General features: G+C 39.4%; 1 protein-coding gene across 1 annotated transcript in view; it reads right to left on the bottom strand.

Annotated features, from left to right (window-relative positions):
- The window catches only part of LOC131953920 (inactive tyrosine-protein kinase 7-like), a 201620-nt gene that overhangs the window by 2453 nt on the left and 181810 nt on the right, over positions 1-17357 (bottom strand). Inside the window, exons 8-16 of the mRNA XM_059317379.1 lie at positions 10510-10682; positions 3849-3988; positions 3365-3512; positions 2730-3005; positions 2318-2496; positions 1850-1970; positions 1491-1640; positions 704-982; positions 127-359 (exon numbers count right to left, since the gene is read on the bottom strand). Of these exons, the coding sequence (XP_059173362.1) occupies positions 127-359; positions 704-982; positions 1491-1640; positions 1850-1970; positions 2318-2496; positions 2730-3005; positions 3365-3512; positions 3849-3988; positions 10510-10682 (1699 nt within the window). The remainder of the gene's footprint in view (positions 1-126; positions 360-703; positions 983-1490; positions 1641-1849; positions 1971-2317; positions 2497-2729; positions 3006-3364; positions 3513-3848; positions 3989-10509; positions 10683-17357) is intronic.

Raw genomic sequence — 17357 nt, 5'->3', positions numbered from 1 at the left:
TACACATTTTTTTTCACTATTAATTTGAAAACAAATTAGCATAAATAAATATTTATAGCATAGACAATAGATTTTTATTAAATTTAGCCATATTAGATGTCACAATGTCTAAGTTGGAGTACTCACCCAATCACAGTACTCAGTAATCATGAAGTACGGCTCCATCTCACGACAGACACCCAACAGCCTAACCACATTGGGGTGCTCCAGTTTTCCATACATCTCCATATCATTGTGAAACTCCACGCTGTTTGCCTCGCCTTTCAGCAGCAAGGATTTGACCACCACCAACGTCTCTGGTTCTATTGGACGGATGGCCCGGGCCTTGGCCAAGAAAACATCACCAAACTGACCCTTACCTGAGAACATCAAACAGTTGAACTGAATCAATTTCAAAAGGAAAAGATTTATGAGAAACAATAATGGTAGTTTTAAAAAATTTTTCAGTTGTGAAAATATGTTTTCCCATACTTTTTCATTTTTGGTATTTTAATAGAGGCTATAAATAACATTTTATTATCTTTATTTGAAAAAACAAAACAAAACACAACCTTATTAAAAAAAAAACAAACAAAAAAAAACAAAAACAAGTGAACCCTTATTAAAAGACAGCCTTTTAAAACAGCTTTAGTTTTTGAGCATATGTTATGGCAAGAAATCACCAGTGGCTAGAAAACAAGTAAATATTGTAAAAGTATCTAACCAATAATTCCTAATGTCTGCAAATCCTGCCTGGGAAAGTGAAATTTGTCGAGGCTGGCACTGCGACAACGAGCAGCTGCTGAAGCTGTGATGTGGGTGGCCGCAGCGGAGGCCGAGGCTGATGAGTGGGATGGGTGCGAGCTCATGCCTGACACATGGGAGCGGTTGTCACTGTCACTGCGGAACTGCAGCCCTGAGTCCCTGTCTTTCATCAGGAGCTCATGCTGTTCTCTGTGGTGGTGGAACTCTCCAGTGCCCAGCTTCAGATTTTTGGTGTTTACTGTAGATTTAAAATTTATAACTTAAATGCTTGGTGTTTACTGTCAATTTAAAATGTATAACTTAAATGCTTGGTGTTTACTGTCAATTTAAAATGTATAACTTAAATGCTTGGTGTTTACTGTCAATTTAAAATGTATAACTTTAATGCTTGGTGTTTACTGTAAATTAATTTGAAAACATATAATCCAAACTTAAAAATCTTGGTGTTTACTGCATATTTAAAACATATAACACAAAGTAAGATTTTTATAATTCTGACTAAAAAAATAAAATACTGATAGTGTTTTTTGTTGGTAGATGACAACATTAAAAATAAGACAAATTGTTATTTAAAACGAATTAAATAATTATCAATAACTACTGCTTAATGATGTTTTTTTTTGCATTAAAAAAAAATGATACTTTTTTTGTTAAAGGCTAATTCCCTCTGTTCATTTGCAACATATTGCAACATATTTGTGGTTTATTTTCCTGAAGTGCTAGCCTATAATAAAATGTATTCTTACAAAGCTGTTTCCTGTTTTTCCTCTGCATCAGTAGATGGTAACTGCAGTAGGCTGTGAGCCCAATCACCAGTGCCAGATAGGCTCCAGCACTACATACAGCGATGGTCACAGTTTTGGCCATGTCAAAACCTTCGTCCTCCTCCACTGGCGCTAGAGGTATCAAACAAAACAAAATAATCAGACCAGATTTTAAAATTTTTTTTTTAAAATTAAAATATATTTAGATCTAGTAGGCATATAAAAAAATAATTTTGATAAAAAAGCTGCTTAAAGAATTTAATAAGAAAAATGAATTAAAAAAACGGATACATTGGTTGAGTGATTTAGAACCAACCAAATGTATTTTTGGTTTAACGTACGTGTAGTCCTCAGACTAAACTCAGCTCGGATGACACCAGCGGAGTTGTTGGCCGTGCATGCATAGCGTCCCTTGTCCTCCATCAATACCTTATCTAACAGCAAAGTTCCATTGGGGTAAAGCTGGGAATCAACAAAACAATAACTTTTATAAGTAAAACTGTACAGCTGGCAGCAACAAATGCTAAATAGTCATGATAATTTACGTTTATAAATTCGCAAAGTAAAATACGCGAATGAAAAAAAAAGAAGAAAAAAAAACAGAATTCAAAACGATAACTGCTGATACAAAAATTATTATTTGGATAGTTTCCCTTTGACCATAAATTTACAGACAGGTTATTAATTATTAATGCAAAGGATAAGGCAATATAATTTTAGCTTTAATGATAATCTTGGCATAATTCAGTATCGGTTTAAAAAAAAAGATTAAAATTAGTAAGTTTTAAGAAAAAACAAACAAATCTTACAGTATATTTGTTGGTGGCGGCAATTCCAGCAACAGCCGCGGCAGGTGACAGTACTCTGTTATCCTTCTCCCACGTGATCTTAGGTTTGGGGTCGCCCTCGGCCACACAGTGCAGCATCATAGGCTGGCCCTCGTATGCCGTCGTCAAATTTTGGGGTCGTATGGTAAACACTGGCTTTTCTAGTAGACGAAATCAATCGTGAATAAGACAAAAACAGTTCCAATAATTAATTTATTAATAAAAAAAAACATCAACAAAACCGTTGTTTAATTTGCGTGATAAATATGGACCCTTAAACTCAGAGTTATAAATCATCAGTTGTACTACTTATAAGCCTGTGGCTGACTGACTAGTACCCTGTACCTGTGGTGACTTATCATACAACGCCCCCGTCATTACATCAAGTACTCACCAACGACCTTGACCGTGACCGTGACACTGATGTTGGTCTGCTTGTTCTGGGAGGCCACGCACGTGTACCTGCCCTCGTCTGACCGCTGGACCTTGTCCACGTACAGCATGCCGTTGTCGTCCGTCATGTGGTCCGGCAGTTTCTTGCTGGGGTCCACCCCGCGGGTCCAGAACACCCGGGGGACGGTCATCGCCTCAGCCTTGCACGGGAGTATGGCCGGCTTGTTGAGTTCTAGGTAGTAGACGCTGTCCAGTGGGGGAGAAAACTTGAGTTTTTCTGTGGAGAGTAGGTTGGCATGGTAACAAGCACATCACAAAACACATTGTATTTAGATCTTATATATATATATATATATATATATATATATATATATATATATATATATATATATATATATATATATATATATATACATACACACACACACATGTGTGTGTATCCATTATCCAGTCAGATGCAGACCTCAGTGACATCACCATTACCACCACTGCCATCTCCTGATGTGACAGTACCAAAAAGACGTCAGTGTCATTTCAAAGTGTGACTACAGCCAGACGTCCGTCATGTAGTGAGGTCTACCAGCTCTAGAACTGTCAGTTACAACGCAAATTCTGCTAGTAATTGATGGTACTTACTGGTGACCTTTAGGTAGGCGTTGGATGACCTTTGCACGGCGTGCCCAGTGGTGTTGGCCACGCATGCGTAGTTGCCCTCGTCGCTGGGCTTGACGTCAGTGATGTTCAGGGTGCCCTCCCGGGGGTTGACGTGGTAGCGTTTGTTGACCTGCGACACGTGATCAACATCTTTCGTTACGTCACTCAATCGTTCGTTACGTCACTCACAGCCAGCATCATTTGTTATGTCACTCACAGCCAGCATCATTTGTTACGTCACTCACAGCCAGTACCATTCGTTACGTCACTCACAGCCAGTACCATTCGTTACGTCACTCACAGCCAGTACCATTCGTTACGTCACTCACAGCCAGTACCATTAGTTACGTCACTCAAACCTCAGCTTTTCACAACCAATATTGTTCATTACGTCACTCTACACACACCAACTCACGTCACTCTACACACCAACTCAAGTAGGTGGACCACACGCAGATGTACTCACCAGTGACAGGAGGGCGCCGTCCTTGGCCCACAAGATGCTGGTGACGGGGTAGGGGGTCCCCACCACTTGACAGTTGAAGGAGATTTTCTCATCCTCCGCCACTGTGGCGGACAGGGGGTTGCGGCTGATGATGGGGGGAACTGGAAGGGGGAAAACGTAGGCATTTGGTGAGATCAAACAAGAAAAACGTAGGCATTTGGTGAGATCAAACAAGAAAAACGTAGACATTTGGTGAGATCAAACAAGAAAAACGTAGGTATTTGATGAGATTAACAAGAAAAACGTAGGCATTTGGTGAGATAAACAAGAAAAACGTAGACATTTGGTGAGATAAACAAGAAAAACGTAGGCATTTGGTGAGATAAACAAGAAAAACGTAGGCATTTGGTGAGATAAACAAGAAAAACGTAGGCATTTGGTGAGATAAACAAGAAAAACGTAGGCATTTGGTGAGATAAACAAGAAAAACGTAGGCATTTGGTGAGATAAACAAGAAAAACGTAGGCATTTGGTGAGATAAACAAGAAAAACGTAGGCATTTGATGAGATAAACAAGCAAACGTAGGCATTTGATGAGATAAACTAGAAAAACGTAGGCATGTGATGAGATTAACAAGAAAAACGTAGGCGTTTGATGAGATAAACAAGAAAAACGTAGGCGTTTGGTGAGATTAACAAGAAAAACGTAGGCATGTGATGAGATAAACTAGAAAAACGTAGGCATGTGATGAGATTAACAAGAAAAACGTAGGCGTTTGATGAGATAAACTAGAAAAAACCAGTTGACAACTTTAGTGCCACGATAGTGCTATAATGTAGAGAAGATGGTGGTTTTATACTGTAACTACAATAGGAAATATAGTAGACTGTTGTCAATCACTTGATTATAAAACTGTCAGTCTAATATTAGACGTTTTAAGTCAGATCTTTGTAGCTGGTCAACATGTCCACACGTAGTTCAGACGGTCAAGCAGGCAACAATTTTAATGCAACATATTCCCTTTCTGTTCGAGATTGTTAAAATAACAAGCTATTAGAACTTTACATCTATATACAAGTACATTAGAACTATATTTAAATTGCAAAAGCTAAAAGGGATATTCGTTCGTCTGGTTATTTAAAAAAAAATCATGAAATTCAGTTAAATTCAATCCAATTCGAAGAAATAAATCAAATTCGAAATTTTAAAAAATCATTTTAACCAATTATGCACGTTTCTAAAATTCGAGCCCAACCTTTCATGCAAAAAATTAAATCTAAAACCATCAACAAGCCCAAACCTTCTCACAAAAAGCCACCATACAACCAACAAGCCCCAATCCTTCACACAAAAAACCACTATACCACCAACAAGCCCAATCCTACACACACAAAAAAAACCACTATACGACCAACTACAAGCCCAATCCTTCACTCAAAAAACCACTATACCACCAACAAGCCCAATCCTTCACACAAAAAACCACCATACGACAAACAAGCCCAATCCTTCTTACTGAAAGTTGCCTTGGAGTTGCCTTTCACTTTCCGTCTGCTTGTCTACCTTTCCGCCCAGCGGCGTCACTGGACGGCACGCACGTCTCGTGTTTTATCTAAACAAATTACCCCGCTAACAAAGATGACATTTACGCTCGTGCTAGAGGGGAAATCTATCTTCTTCATAACGATTCCGAAGAGTCGATTCTCATAAAATGGTGCTGCCCTTATTGACTGTGTCAGCATCGGCGAGGGAGAGTAATCGATACTCGCGACAAATGACCATCAGTGTCAGTGAGGCTATTGGGGCGTTGACTGGGCGAAAACGATTCTGGGTCCTCAAACAGCAGACCAGCAGGAGAACATGTCAGCTGACCAATAAAAAAACAAACGAATGGACCAAAAGACGAAAAGATCAACATTTCAATTGACCAACGGAGCAATATATTAAAAGACCAACTATCAAAATTGACTAACTAACCCACAGACGGATGTATAAAAACTCAACGATCCAATAGACAAACAGTAGGCCAACAGAATCATGTACCAAAAGACTAACACTTCAATTGACCAACAATAGACCAATGTGCTTTAAAGACCAACTATCCATATGAACAACAGGCAAAAATGAACAATTTACAAAAAAAAACAACAAAAAAAAAAAAAAAAAAACAACCAACAATCCCATTGACCATCAGGCACAAGAAATAAAAGACCAACTATCCCATCGACCAACAACAGACCTACAGATCAATGCTTGGCATGCGGCTATTAGTGCCATATCATTGTGCCGTTCCACCAGTCTCCAGACACTAAGCAAACAAGACTAATGAAACGCGATAGCAAATAATCGTTTAAGTATTGGATCAGGAAAACGACGAAACAATATTCACTCAGTCGTCAGACTTTCAGTAGCTTTTGTCTTGCGTGGTCGCGTGAAAAAAAAAAGTAAAAATATAAAAACAAAGCGCAAATATTCCAACACACTGCTATCAACATGTTTCTGATTCCAGTAGCTGGTTCTGTTTAGGTAACAGATTTACTAGATAAATGTCCCCAAAAGTTTGGATGCAGCTTTAGCAAGCGAGAACATTTGGACCGCATGCGGCGTCCACATTTTCCTGTAGCCGTAGGCAGTAGACTACGGTTTAAGTGGTATTTCTATTTCTGCCATGCTGGAAGCTATTATGAGCTAACATTCTCCGTCCCTCCTTCTTCATTTATTTATAGGTCTACATGTTATGTATAATAAATATATATATATATATATATATATATATATATATATATATATATATATATATATATATATATATATATACAAACGACATTTATATATCTAGTATATTTCTCTTTGACATATATGGTAGGTATTGATATATGTTGCCATTGTGTTTATGTAGCAGTAACAACAGAAAGTAGACTCGCATGACGACAGACATTGTACACCATTCCGCTAATCCAATCTGGACCACTTTCCACTGGTAATCAAATGGCCAACCAAAAAGGGCGTGTTTCCGGTACTTTGGACCAGAAGCCTCGGCATCATTCTCCTCATTTCCGGTGTTTGCAGTGGCTACATAATGGCGGCTGTGTCAATGAAAGTGATAGTTCTGATCGTATTGATCGTTTTGTTCACGTTAAATTAGAGATTTGAGATTTGTATTTTTTTAAAAAAATATTTCGCCGTTTTTAATGTCCGTCCCCCTCTCCCTCTTTTAAATGTAACCAGAACTGAACGTGCGCACAGAATACCGGTGTAGGTTCTGAGTTCGATTTAAAGTAATGTGGAAAAAAAATGTCATCTGAGATCTCATTGATTTTTTTTACGCTTGGTAAAATTCTAAGGACTCGCTAAACACTGGCATGTGTAAACATAGGCTTGGCGGCCATTGAAAGATTCAGCAACTGAAGGGTATCAATACTTATTTCGTTTAAAAAAAAAGTAATTTACCATTTCAGGTAAAAAAAAGTCCAATCGATAAAAAAGTGTGGTCAGTACTACTTAAAAGCTTGGTGGACTCAGGAAACTCCAAATGAACGCTAACCTATGAACTAAACTCAGGACATTCGGGCTAGTCGTCTAACGTTCTACCATTCGATCACAAATGTTTTGTAATATTTTAATGATTTTGTTTTACTAGCATTACACTTTAAAGAAAACGTTGTTTTGCAATTTGAGGACGGTTACTTTAGAATATAAATGTAAACGATATGATTTCTAATTCAACATTCGTAAACCACATTCCCTGTGCTTTATGCGAAGAAGCGACTTATCTAATGTATCGTCTGTTGTATTGAAAGAGTGGCTCAATGAGTTGATGAGGGTATGTTACTATAAATAGAGGCAGGCCATTGCAAAAGTAAAACTCGGGCCCGTTGAAAACGAAACAAACTGATACTTAGTGCGTGTTACTATAAATAGAACCGGGCCATTACAAAAGTGAAACTCAGGCAGCGATCAACACGGAACAATGTGATAACTTTGGCCAGATACGTGTAGGTGCTAGCACTTGTTTGCTGTCGTCACGTGGGCGGTGTCAATCGTCGAGTGGGCCACTAAGTTTTAACAAAGGCCACGTTCTGACCCCCTGCCGAGGGGGGGCCCCACTAGAGGCCCTCACGGCCGCCTCGTGTTTCTCCCACCGGCGCTATCTCCACTGTAGACATTTTAAATTGTGAATCACGTGTCCCCCGTCAGCGGCCCGGGTGTTGGCAGCACCCTATCAGGGGGCGAAACCACTCGGCTGTATCTAGCCCTGGAGGGTAACATCAAAGGCGCGGAGGGTGCCGACAGAAATGTCCGTTGTTTTCGCTGGCGGCTGATATGACGTGTAGTGCGTGCAGTTCTGTAAGTCATTGGCCAGGTGAGTACGTGGTGTGTGTAGGTGTGTGGGGGTCATAGGTGTGTGGTGATACGTGTGGGGTGATACGTGTGTGGCTATGTGTGGGGTGATATGTGTGGGGTGATGTGTGGATGATATGTGTGGGGTGATATGTGTGGGGTGATATGTGTGGGGTGATATGTGTGGGGTGATATGTGTGTGGCGATGTGTGGGATGATGTGTGGGGTGATACGTGTGTGGGGTGATATGTGTGGGGTGATATGTGTGGGGTGATATGTGTGTGGCAATGTGTGAAATGATGTGTGGGGTGATACGTGTGTGGCGTTATGTGTGGGGGGATATGTGTGGGGTAATACGTGTGTGGCGATGTGTGTCCAAAGAGGTGAAGGCCGTCGATTGTGGGATATAACACCCCATAGATGTGTGGTCAGTTGTAACATTTTGCGGTCAGTTGTAAAATGTGTTGTTTTGTTACTCTCTAGACCAGACTAACAAAGCAAATCAAAGCGAAATTTATATCGGTAAAATGTTTAGATATTTCCCAATTAAGTCAACAAAAAAAAAACAACAACAGAAAGCATGAGTTGAAGATTAGGTAAATGATAAGCCTTAGAGCCAAGGCTCAAACTAGAATGAGAGTTTATGTAGATCTTATATTAATGATAAAACTCTAACTTGGCCCCTGTTGAACGAGGTTCCAGCACGCCCACCTAGACCAGAGTAGAGACATGTAGAAAATTGCTCTGTCACAAAAAGTTTTGTTCAGGGGAGAGCACTGCACACGGGGGTTGATTAGAATTATCGCCCATTGTGGAACCCGCGCACTGGAGAATTTAGAACCGGAAGAGGAGCAAATGATTTATTTGTTGGGCGCCAGTTGCAGAGATTTTCTTGATAAGAGAATATGATTGGATCAAACTTTAATTCGGGACTCACCGTTTTATCTTTCTTCAGGTGGAAAATTAGGCTAGTGTGAAGACACAGGCTATGGGTTATTAAAAACAGGCTATTGGTTATACAGGTATGGAGTACGGGCTACATGTTATTAGAAGAACAGGCTATTGGTTATCTATAAACGGGCTGCAAAAACCTTTTGGTAATTTTAATGTATTGTTGAATATTGAATATCACACAGTCCATTTGCTATTTTTACTTTAAAAATCACTGGGCTCTCTCTACACAAAGTTTGTTTCCTAGATTCCGCCTCTGTTCCAAGTTTTGTTCAGGGTCTAAGTGTTGAAGGATAGGCCAGCGTTATCGGGGTTGGCAGACGACTTTAATGATGTGCCAGATAATTTTAGCCAGATGTGAGCCAAATTAATTTCCCCTTACATTTATCTGTGCAACTATTTACTTTATCACATGGCTCACCTATTTTCGATTGACTCCAATTTATCGCTGCTTGCACTTTTAAGTGCCGTCCTCGTTTCGACGTTTATTAGTAATTAGGATGAATTATTAAAATTAATTAACCTGATTTGAAGTTTAGCGTTAAAATATTTTTTACAAATTAATTTAACTTAACTAACCGTATACATGTAGTTCTAAATTCAACAAAGTAGAAATAGTTATGTACGATGGCAAGGAAAGAGGAGGTAATGATGCCATGTGCACAACACGGGTTATCAGGCAATGAGACTTGTTAATTTGTTTTCGTCTAAGCTAATTGATTTTACATTAATTCTGAACGCCCCCCACCCCTTATAACGTTACCCAAGCACCACAAAGAGCAGCACCAGATAACGAATACGTGTAAATATAAACATGTCGGCCGGGGATTATTGAAAAATTGGGTGAAATTCCACGTTATTAAAAACTAGTTCAACGATTAAAAAGCAAAGTCTTAATGTTGCATTATCACTACAACACATCGTATATTACATATTTCTATATAAGGGCCCTGCAGGATTCGAATGTTACATTACGTCGTAATGATTGAATTAGTGTAAGCAAGCCAGTATAATGACGAATTGAGTGGTCGGCCTTGAATAGTGGTAGAACAGACCACTAACAAACCCGGAAGTCACAAACTCGGATCTGAAACTTTTGAGATTGGCGTTTGCAGTTATGTGACGCAGCTGATCAGGGATGTCGATGGCGTCAGGAGTCTGAGAGTCAAAAACTTCTCATTCGGTCAAGACAAAGAAAAGCTCGACCATTTTCTCGACTGGAAAATGAGGCCGATCAACGCTTGTCTATTGTGACATGTACAATTTGACCTGCTACTCTCTACATGACCTGTACAATTTGGACCTGCCTGCTTATGGTCGAAGCCTGTATGGGTGGGTAGAGAATAAGTCCCAGCTCGACCTACAATGAAAGGTGAAACAGCCACTCACCGGAAACGATGATCCAGACATTTTGTTTCTTCTCGGCCGCCGAATTGTTGGCGATAAAAGTGTAGTTTCCAGAGTCGATTTCCTGCGGGGATTCGAACACGAGACGGTTGGTGAAGGCGTTGTAGTGGATCCTGCCGCTCGTCCCTATCACACGGTCGTTGCGATCCAGCCACCTATGGATACATGAATTGGTGGATACAGTGGTGCATTGATTGGGGGATACACTGGTGCATGGATTAATGGATACAGTGGTGCATAGATTGGTGGATGCATTGGTGGATGGATTGGTGGATTGGTGCATGTATTGATGGATAGATTGGTGCATGTATTGATGGATAAATTGGTGCATGGATTGGTGGATACACTGGTGCATGGATTGGTGGATACGTTGGTGCATGGATTGGGGGATACATTGGTGCATGGATTGGTGGATACTTTGGTGCTTGGATTGATGGATAAATTTGTGCATGGATTGGTGGATACATTGGTGCATGGATTGATGGATACATTGGTGCAGGGATGGATTGATACATTGGTGCCATAATTTATGTATACATAAATGATTGGGATTCAGTAGTGGATGGATTGACATATTAATACATATATTTATGAGTATGCTGGTGATTGGACATATAGATTAAACGGATCAAATGACACATATATTAATGGATACATACATAATAATAACAGATCAAAGAATAGTCATTGAATAAATGGATACGTAAGTCTTTTAATAAATTTAAAAATAAATATGGGTATATGGATGGCATTTATTGTTGATTCGTATAAAAGCTTCATTAAACTTATTTGGTACACAAGACTTATAAAGACTACAGAAAACGTAAAGTGTGTGATACACAAGACGTATAAAGTGTGTGATACACAAGACGTATAAAGTGTGTGATACACAAGACGTATAAAGTGTGTGATACACAAGACGTATAAAGTGTGTGATACACAAGACGTATAAAGTGTGTGATACACAAGACGTATAAAGTGTGTGATATATGAGACGTATACAGCCAGAGTAAACTTGCGAGATATACATGACGTATATCAAACACCCGTCACCGATGCTACGGTTGAGCACCAGTGTTAGATTTTACGGTTGTTTTATGACTTGTACGCCTGACTGCCTCTACAGGTAAACTTGACTTCTAACCCATGCATAAAGAAAACCGGAAGCCTTGAAAAAAAGTCCGTTAAAATATTAAACTCTGTTAAAAAAGACTTTTATCGTTTATCATAAACTGTAGATCTACTTAAAATTACACATAAGAAGATGTTACGACCAGGAATTAAAAAAAATAAAATTCACCCTAGCTAAAAATATGAACAACTTTATTACAGGTGTAACATCACTTTAGTTTATAGTCGTAAGTTATATCACGTTATAATAACCATTTTATATGTACATCGCTTCACAAAATTAAAAAAAAAAAAAAACAACACTTTTTCTTATTTGAGAACCGTAACGTTATCACATCAACCAAATGGATTGTCCAAAAAACAACAACAACAACAGCACAAACAAACAAACAAACAAACAAACAAATCAACCAATCTGGACAGGCAGGAAGTCAACAAGACGGGAAGAATCTCCTCTGTGAGTGGGGCTTGTCGTCTGCTCAAAATTACCCAGAGCCGACTGGTGCGACAGACGTCAAACAAAGATACGTCTTAGTTGCTGAGCACGTCACCTCAGCCCACTCACTCTGGGTGGCTTTTTCTCTTCTCCACGTCACCCCCACAAGGTGGGATTCCATTACACAAACAACCGGCAGAAGATAACCATCAATACGAGATTATTAGTCATTGTTTGAGTTCTCTCCCTGCTCTGACAATGATGCTCTTAATTTTTTTCCCTCATCTTCTCCGAGGCGGGCTGGCGAGTGCTACACCTTCATTTGTGTGTGGGGACCCCACAATCTTCTTGTCACGTGGCTTTTGGTCAGCAAGGGGAAATAATCCCTGATTTGTGTGCGGGCGGCAATTAGTCTGTCTTGAGCCAATCAAAACAACGGGCTGAAGATGACGTGGAGCGACACGAGTGGTGTGTAATTCGGCACGAGCTACAGACCTTCAGTTACATGCCAGGGGAAGATAACAAGCTAGTTTACAAAACATAACTAATGAAGCAGAGAGAAGTTCAAACATAATTAATTGCCTTCCCTTTTCCTCATTGCCGACGTGATTTGTTTGTTTGTGTGTTTGTGTGTGTGTGTGTGTGTGTGTGTGTGTCGGATGGAGGGTAATGAATGCCTTGAGTACATTTATATTTTAAATGTGTGCCCTCCCCTCCCACTTCCCCCACACCCCAGTTTTTCAGACAACAGTAATAACACGTCTCTATCTATCAGATTAAAACAATTTTAATTATACTTATTTTGTTGGAAAATAATCTTAACCCTATACTACTGTCTTTTAAAGGGGATAATTTTTCCACCTCTGACTTTGATTTATCCTAAGAGGTCAATCTAAAGATAAAGCCCATCAGTCATATATCACAGTCATGTTTCCAAGTATCAAATAAAGTAAAGATACACATAGTCATCTTGTGGCCAGTATTTCTTTCAGGCATCTATATGGGGAAGGGGGATGACAACAGACGAAACATATTATAAACTTTATCCAGTTTCCGACCCCCGGAAGTTTCAAGTGTTCACTTTAATAGGACAGTGGTGCGTAACCTATTGGAGAATGGATGGGGGGGGGGGGGGTAGGGGGGGTAGGGGTGATCATACATCACATTGGGAGGCAGGGATGCGATTACATAATCAGAGCTAGAAGAAATTAGAAATTGAAATAAGGTCGAACTCCTACAATTCTTTTTTTTTTTTGGAAAAAAAAATTCATCCTCATATTTGATTTTTAAAATAATCTCCATTATCAAATTATGACTTAATGAATGCAAAGCTAAACGCCATTATGATGCCAAATATTTTCTTTATCCGGTTATTGACGTTTTTTATCAAAACAATATAAAAAAAAAACAACCAACAAACGAAAATAATAAAATACAACAAAATACATATTTATATGGATAGTGTATCTGCGTGTTTCAAAAACCCAAGACCGATAACTCTAACCCTATAAACAATCCAGCGTCTCCCAGCAACATACCCGCACAGGCAAACAGTAATAATGGCTGTGGATTTGTGGCCGCGATAAATAAATCATTAGCGCGTGCCTTGATCCCGTGCAACGGTAAGCTGGCCTTAAACCAGGACCCACTAATTACTGGCGAGATTAACCAGACTTATTATCTTAGGCGGTGATCTTGTCAAGGGGAATAACGCTATTTTTTAACACACAAAAAAGGGAGATAATTTAAAAATAAGTGTTACTCTCGTATAAGTTATTTTTACCAGGGAAAACAAAATGACGTCTGTGAGGGAAAGAACAAGTCGCACGTGCCTGACGCATTAGCTGCGGTGTAGGACCGGAAGTCGGAAAGGAAAGGTAAGCAAACGGCACTTAATAATGCTCTGCAGGTTTAAGAATTCGGGGAATACATTGCCGGTCACACACTAAAGTGCCGGTCACACACTAATGTGCCGGTTACACACTAAAGTGCCGGTCACATACTAAAGTGCCGGTCACACACTAAAGTGCCGGTCACACACTAAAGTGCCGGTCACACACTAAAGTGCCGGTCACACACTAAAGTGCCGGTCACACACTAAAGTGCCGGTCACACACTAAAGTGCCGGTCACATACTAAAGTGCCGGTCACATACTAAGTGCCGGTCACACACTAAAGTGCCGGTCACACACTAAAATGCCGGTCATACACTAAAGTGCCGGTCACACACTAAAATGCCGGTCATACACTAAAGTGCCGGTCACATACTAAAGTGCCGGTCACACACTAAAGTGCCGGTCACATACTAAAGTGCCGGTCACACACTAAAGTGCCGGTCACATACTAAAGTGCCGGTCTAAAGTGCCGGTTACATACTAAAGTGTCGGTTACATACTAAAGTGCCGGTTACACAACAATTAGAAATCAACAAGATAGCAAAAATCGAGATGCTTAGTCGTGTTGTTTAAAGCGTCCCATTTATTAGACATAATTGTCCAAAGAAACAGAGCAGTCTCCCATATATTATCCACAGAAACATTTAGTAGCCTCCCATATATTGTCCACAGGAAAATAAGACGATCTCAAATATATTGAACACACTAAACAAATAATTTAATATATTATCCGCTAAAGCAATATTTAAACCATATCACTTAAATGACTAACAAAAATAGCTTTCAACGTTTATTTAAACTGCTTTTAACTGTATTGAGACTAAACTTCCGTCTGTAGTTTGATAACCCGTAGGAATTAAACATCTGTTTCAGACTTCACTGTTAGAACCCCCTCCCCCCTCACCCCGGGGCCTTTTTCCACGGTGTTCTAAAAGGTGAGTACATTAATAGGCAGCCATTTATTTATAGGTACACCTTTCACCTGAGTTCCAACCGCAGGTGGTCCTAACGACTAGATTTTTTAAAATAAAAAGATAACTCTTTAAATGTTGCAATAGGAGTTGTTTTAAAAAAAAAGTTAACTCTTTAATGGCACGTTATTTAAAATCGTTAGCTCTTTAAATATATTGGACTGTTATCCCACCCACTCCTCCATCTTTATGTGAAATAATTGAAAATACATCTGTCTGTGTGTATGTCTGTGTGTGTAACCGGTTTTTAAAGACTTAGGAGATCTCATTTTAAAAAATAAATATTTGTCAATGGGATAAACATTCAGCTTAAATGAGTAACGTGTTTCAGAAGGAAAGATAAAAGAATGTTTCTTCGAGGTGAAATAGGGTGGGGAGAGAAAGGGGGAGCGGTTGTATACATATCCGAAATATATCTCTAGATTGACAAAAAAAAATACTTTAAAAGATAAAAAAAAAAATAAACATCTGGTTTCTTTTGTTGAACTGAGACAAAATGAGAGCTACATCAATCTATCAGGGAACTGACTCGGGTTTTACATTCAAAGTTTTCTAAGGAGTTCTCAGAACACTGGCGGTGTAGCCCAGCCTCTAGATATGGATACAAGCCTGTAGGGTACATATGTTCATGCAGAACTCTTCATTATCCAGAGGATCGATAGTTCGTTCAGTGTCAGTTCTACAATAGGCAATGTAATGATAAATGTTTCTTGATTTTCTCCAATTAATTTAATGTTGCTAATGTTGTCTATAATTAATGATTTCATTGTCCATGCTTAGTTTAATGTTTCTTGATTGTACCCAACTAGTTTAATTAATTGTCCCCAATCAGCTTTGATTGTCCCCAACTAGTTAAATATTTCTTGACTGTCTCCCAATCACCTTGCGACAAAACTGTTTTGTTTCCTAACCAACGATCCGTATTTTTAACTGAGCAAGTTAACACGTCAGCCACCAACATGAACATTACTCTGTTACCGCCAGTCTATCTGCAGACTACCCTATCCAAAGGTTCTCAAATTTATTTTAAAATAATTTGACTCGTATACACTTTGTGTAATAAATTCCGTTTAAGATAATATTTTAAAAATTTTACAAAGAAATTTTGTCTGAACCTGATTTTGCGTGGAGCTCGCATGAGATATAAATAAACTCAATGTGTGTGTGAGCTACAACGCCAGAACCGTCGACATGCTGTGCATCAAACAGACTCGCGTATGGCCGTCTCACATGTCTGAAGCCCTCGTCCTCATTAGCCGCTCTACCACATTCCCGCCCCATCTATAATTCATGCCCTCCTTCTTTATGCACTTTAATGAATGCAGCGAGGACAAAGGGCAACTCTTAACAAGACATAAAAGGCAAGCGGTCCATTTGTCCCAACACGTAACCAACCCCTCGGATGCTCAAAAGACGTAAAATAATACACCGATTAATTATAGTTAGATCACTAATGTACGTTTCATTGCCCTTGCTTTCACGCGATGCACCTTGCGTTATTGTAATTGAATGGGATGAAAAAAAAGGACCCGCGGCCGTTGGGTGGGCTGGTGAGTTGGATTAGTTGAGCTCAGCGATGGGTTTCCTCCCTTAGGCACGCGAGAGTCGACCGCTGGTTGCGTCCCCTGTATGCACTGGAGGAATCTTTACCCTTAGAGCAGCTACAATATTCTGATCAATAATTCTGGTGGGGTGTCTTATGGATCAGTTAGACTGCATGGGGGTGGGGGGTTAAGGTTGGGGGGTGGGGGTGAATTAGCAAACAGCGCCTGTACAAATATGTCATTAGGCGTGGGTCTGGTCGGGACAAATACACTGTAGACAATTCAACTTTCTGAAGGCAGTCTATACACTGTAGACAATTCAACTTTCTGAAGGCGGTCTATACAATGTAGACAATTCAACTTTGTGAAGGCAGTCTATTTGTTCTGTGTCGTTTTTATTTTTATTATAGAGAAAATATTTGTGTCGCGTGTGCAGTTTTTTAAAGTGCGTCTGTTGTTGAGTTAGTGTTACACTTCGTTATATATGAGGACAGTGGTGGGTGAGACATGAGCAAATTTGTTTTCACTCAGCCCGTCTCAGATCCTGGCAGTACAATCACTGTTAAATCAGAGGTCATCCTATGTGGGTGTTAAACTGTCGTATATTTGCTGACCATCGCATTGACGTTAGGATGTTTAACTGGTGAAGTTGTTAAACATTGCATTTACACTGAATCAAGTAGTTAATTATGTATCAATATATCGTGAATTCAAAACATCGTTAATTCCGTTTCCATACAACGTTATTTTTTTTTATCAAAACGTAGTTAAAACTGTACGAAAATATCTTAAACGTTAAATCAACAGACGTTAATGTTGAACTAGTGCATGTTTAATGTAGTAGCGCTTTAGC

The sequence above is a fragment of the Physella acuta genome, unplaced genomic scaffold (assembly GCF_028476545.2).
Source record: "Physella acuta isolate Inbredline_101_S28 unplaced genomic scaffold, ASM2847654v3 ptg000964l, whole genome shotgun sequence".
NCBI lineage: Eukaryota > Metazoa > Mollusca > Gastropoda > Physidae > Physella > Physella acuta.
The sequence above is the reverse complement of the archived record's forward strand: the minus strand, read 5'-3'. Positions and strand labels throughout refer to the sequence as shown.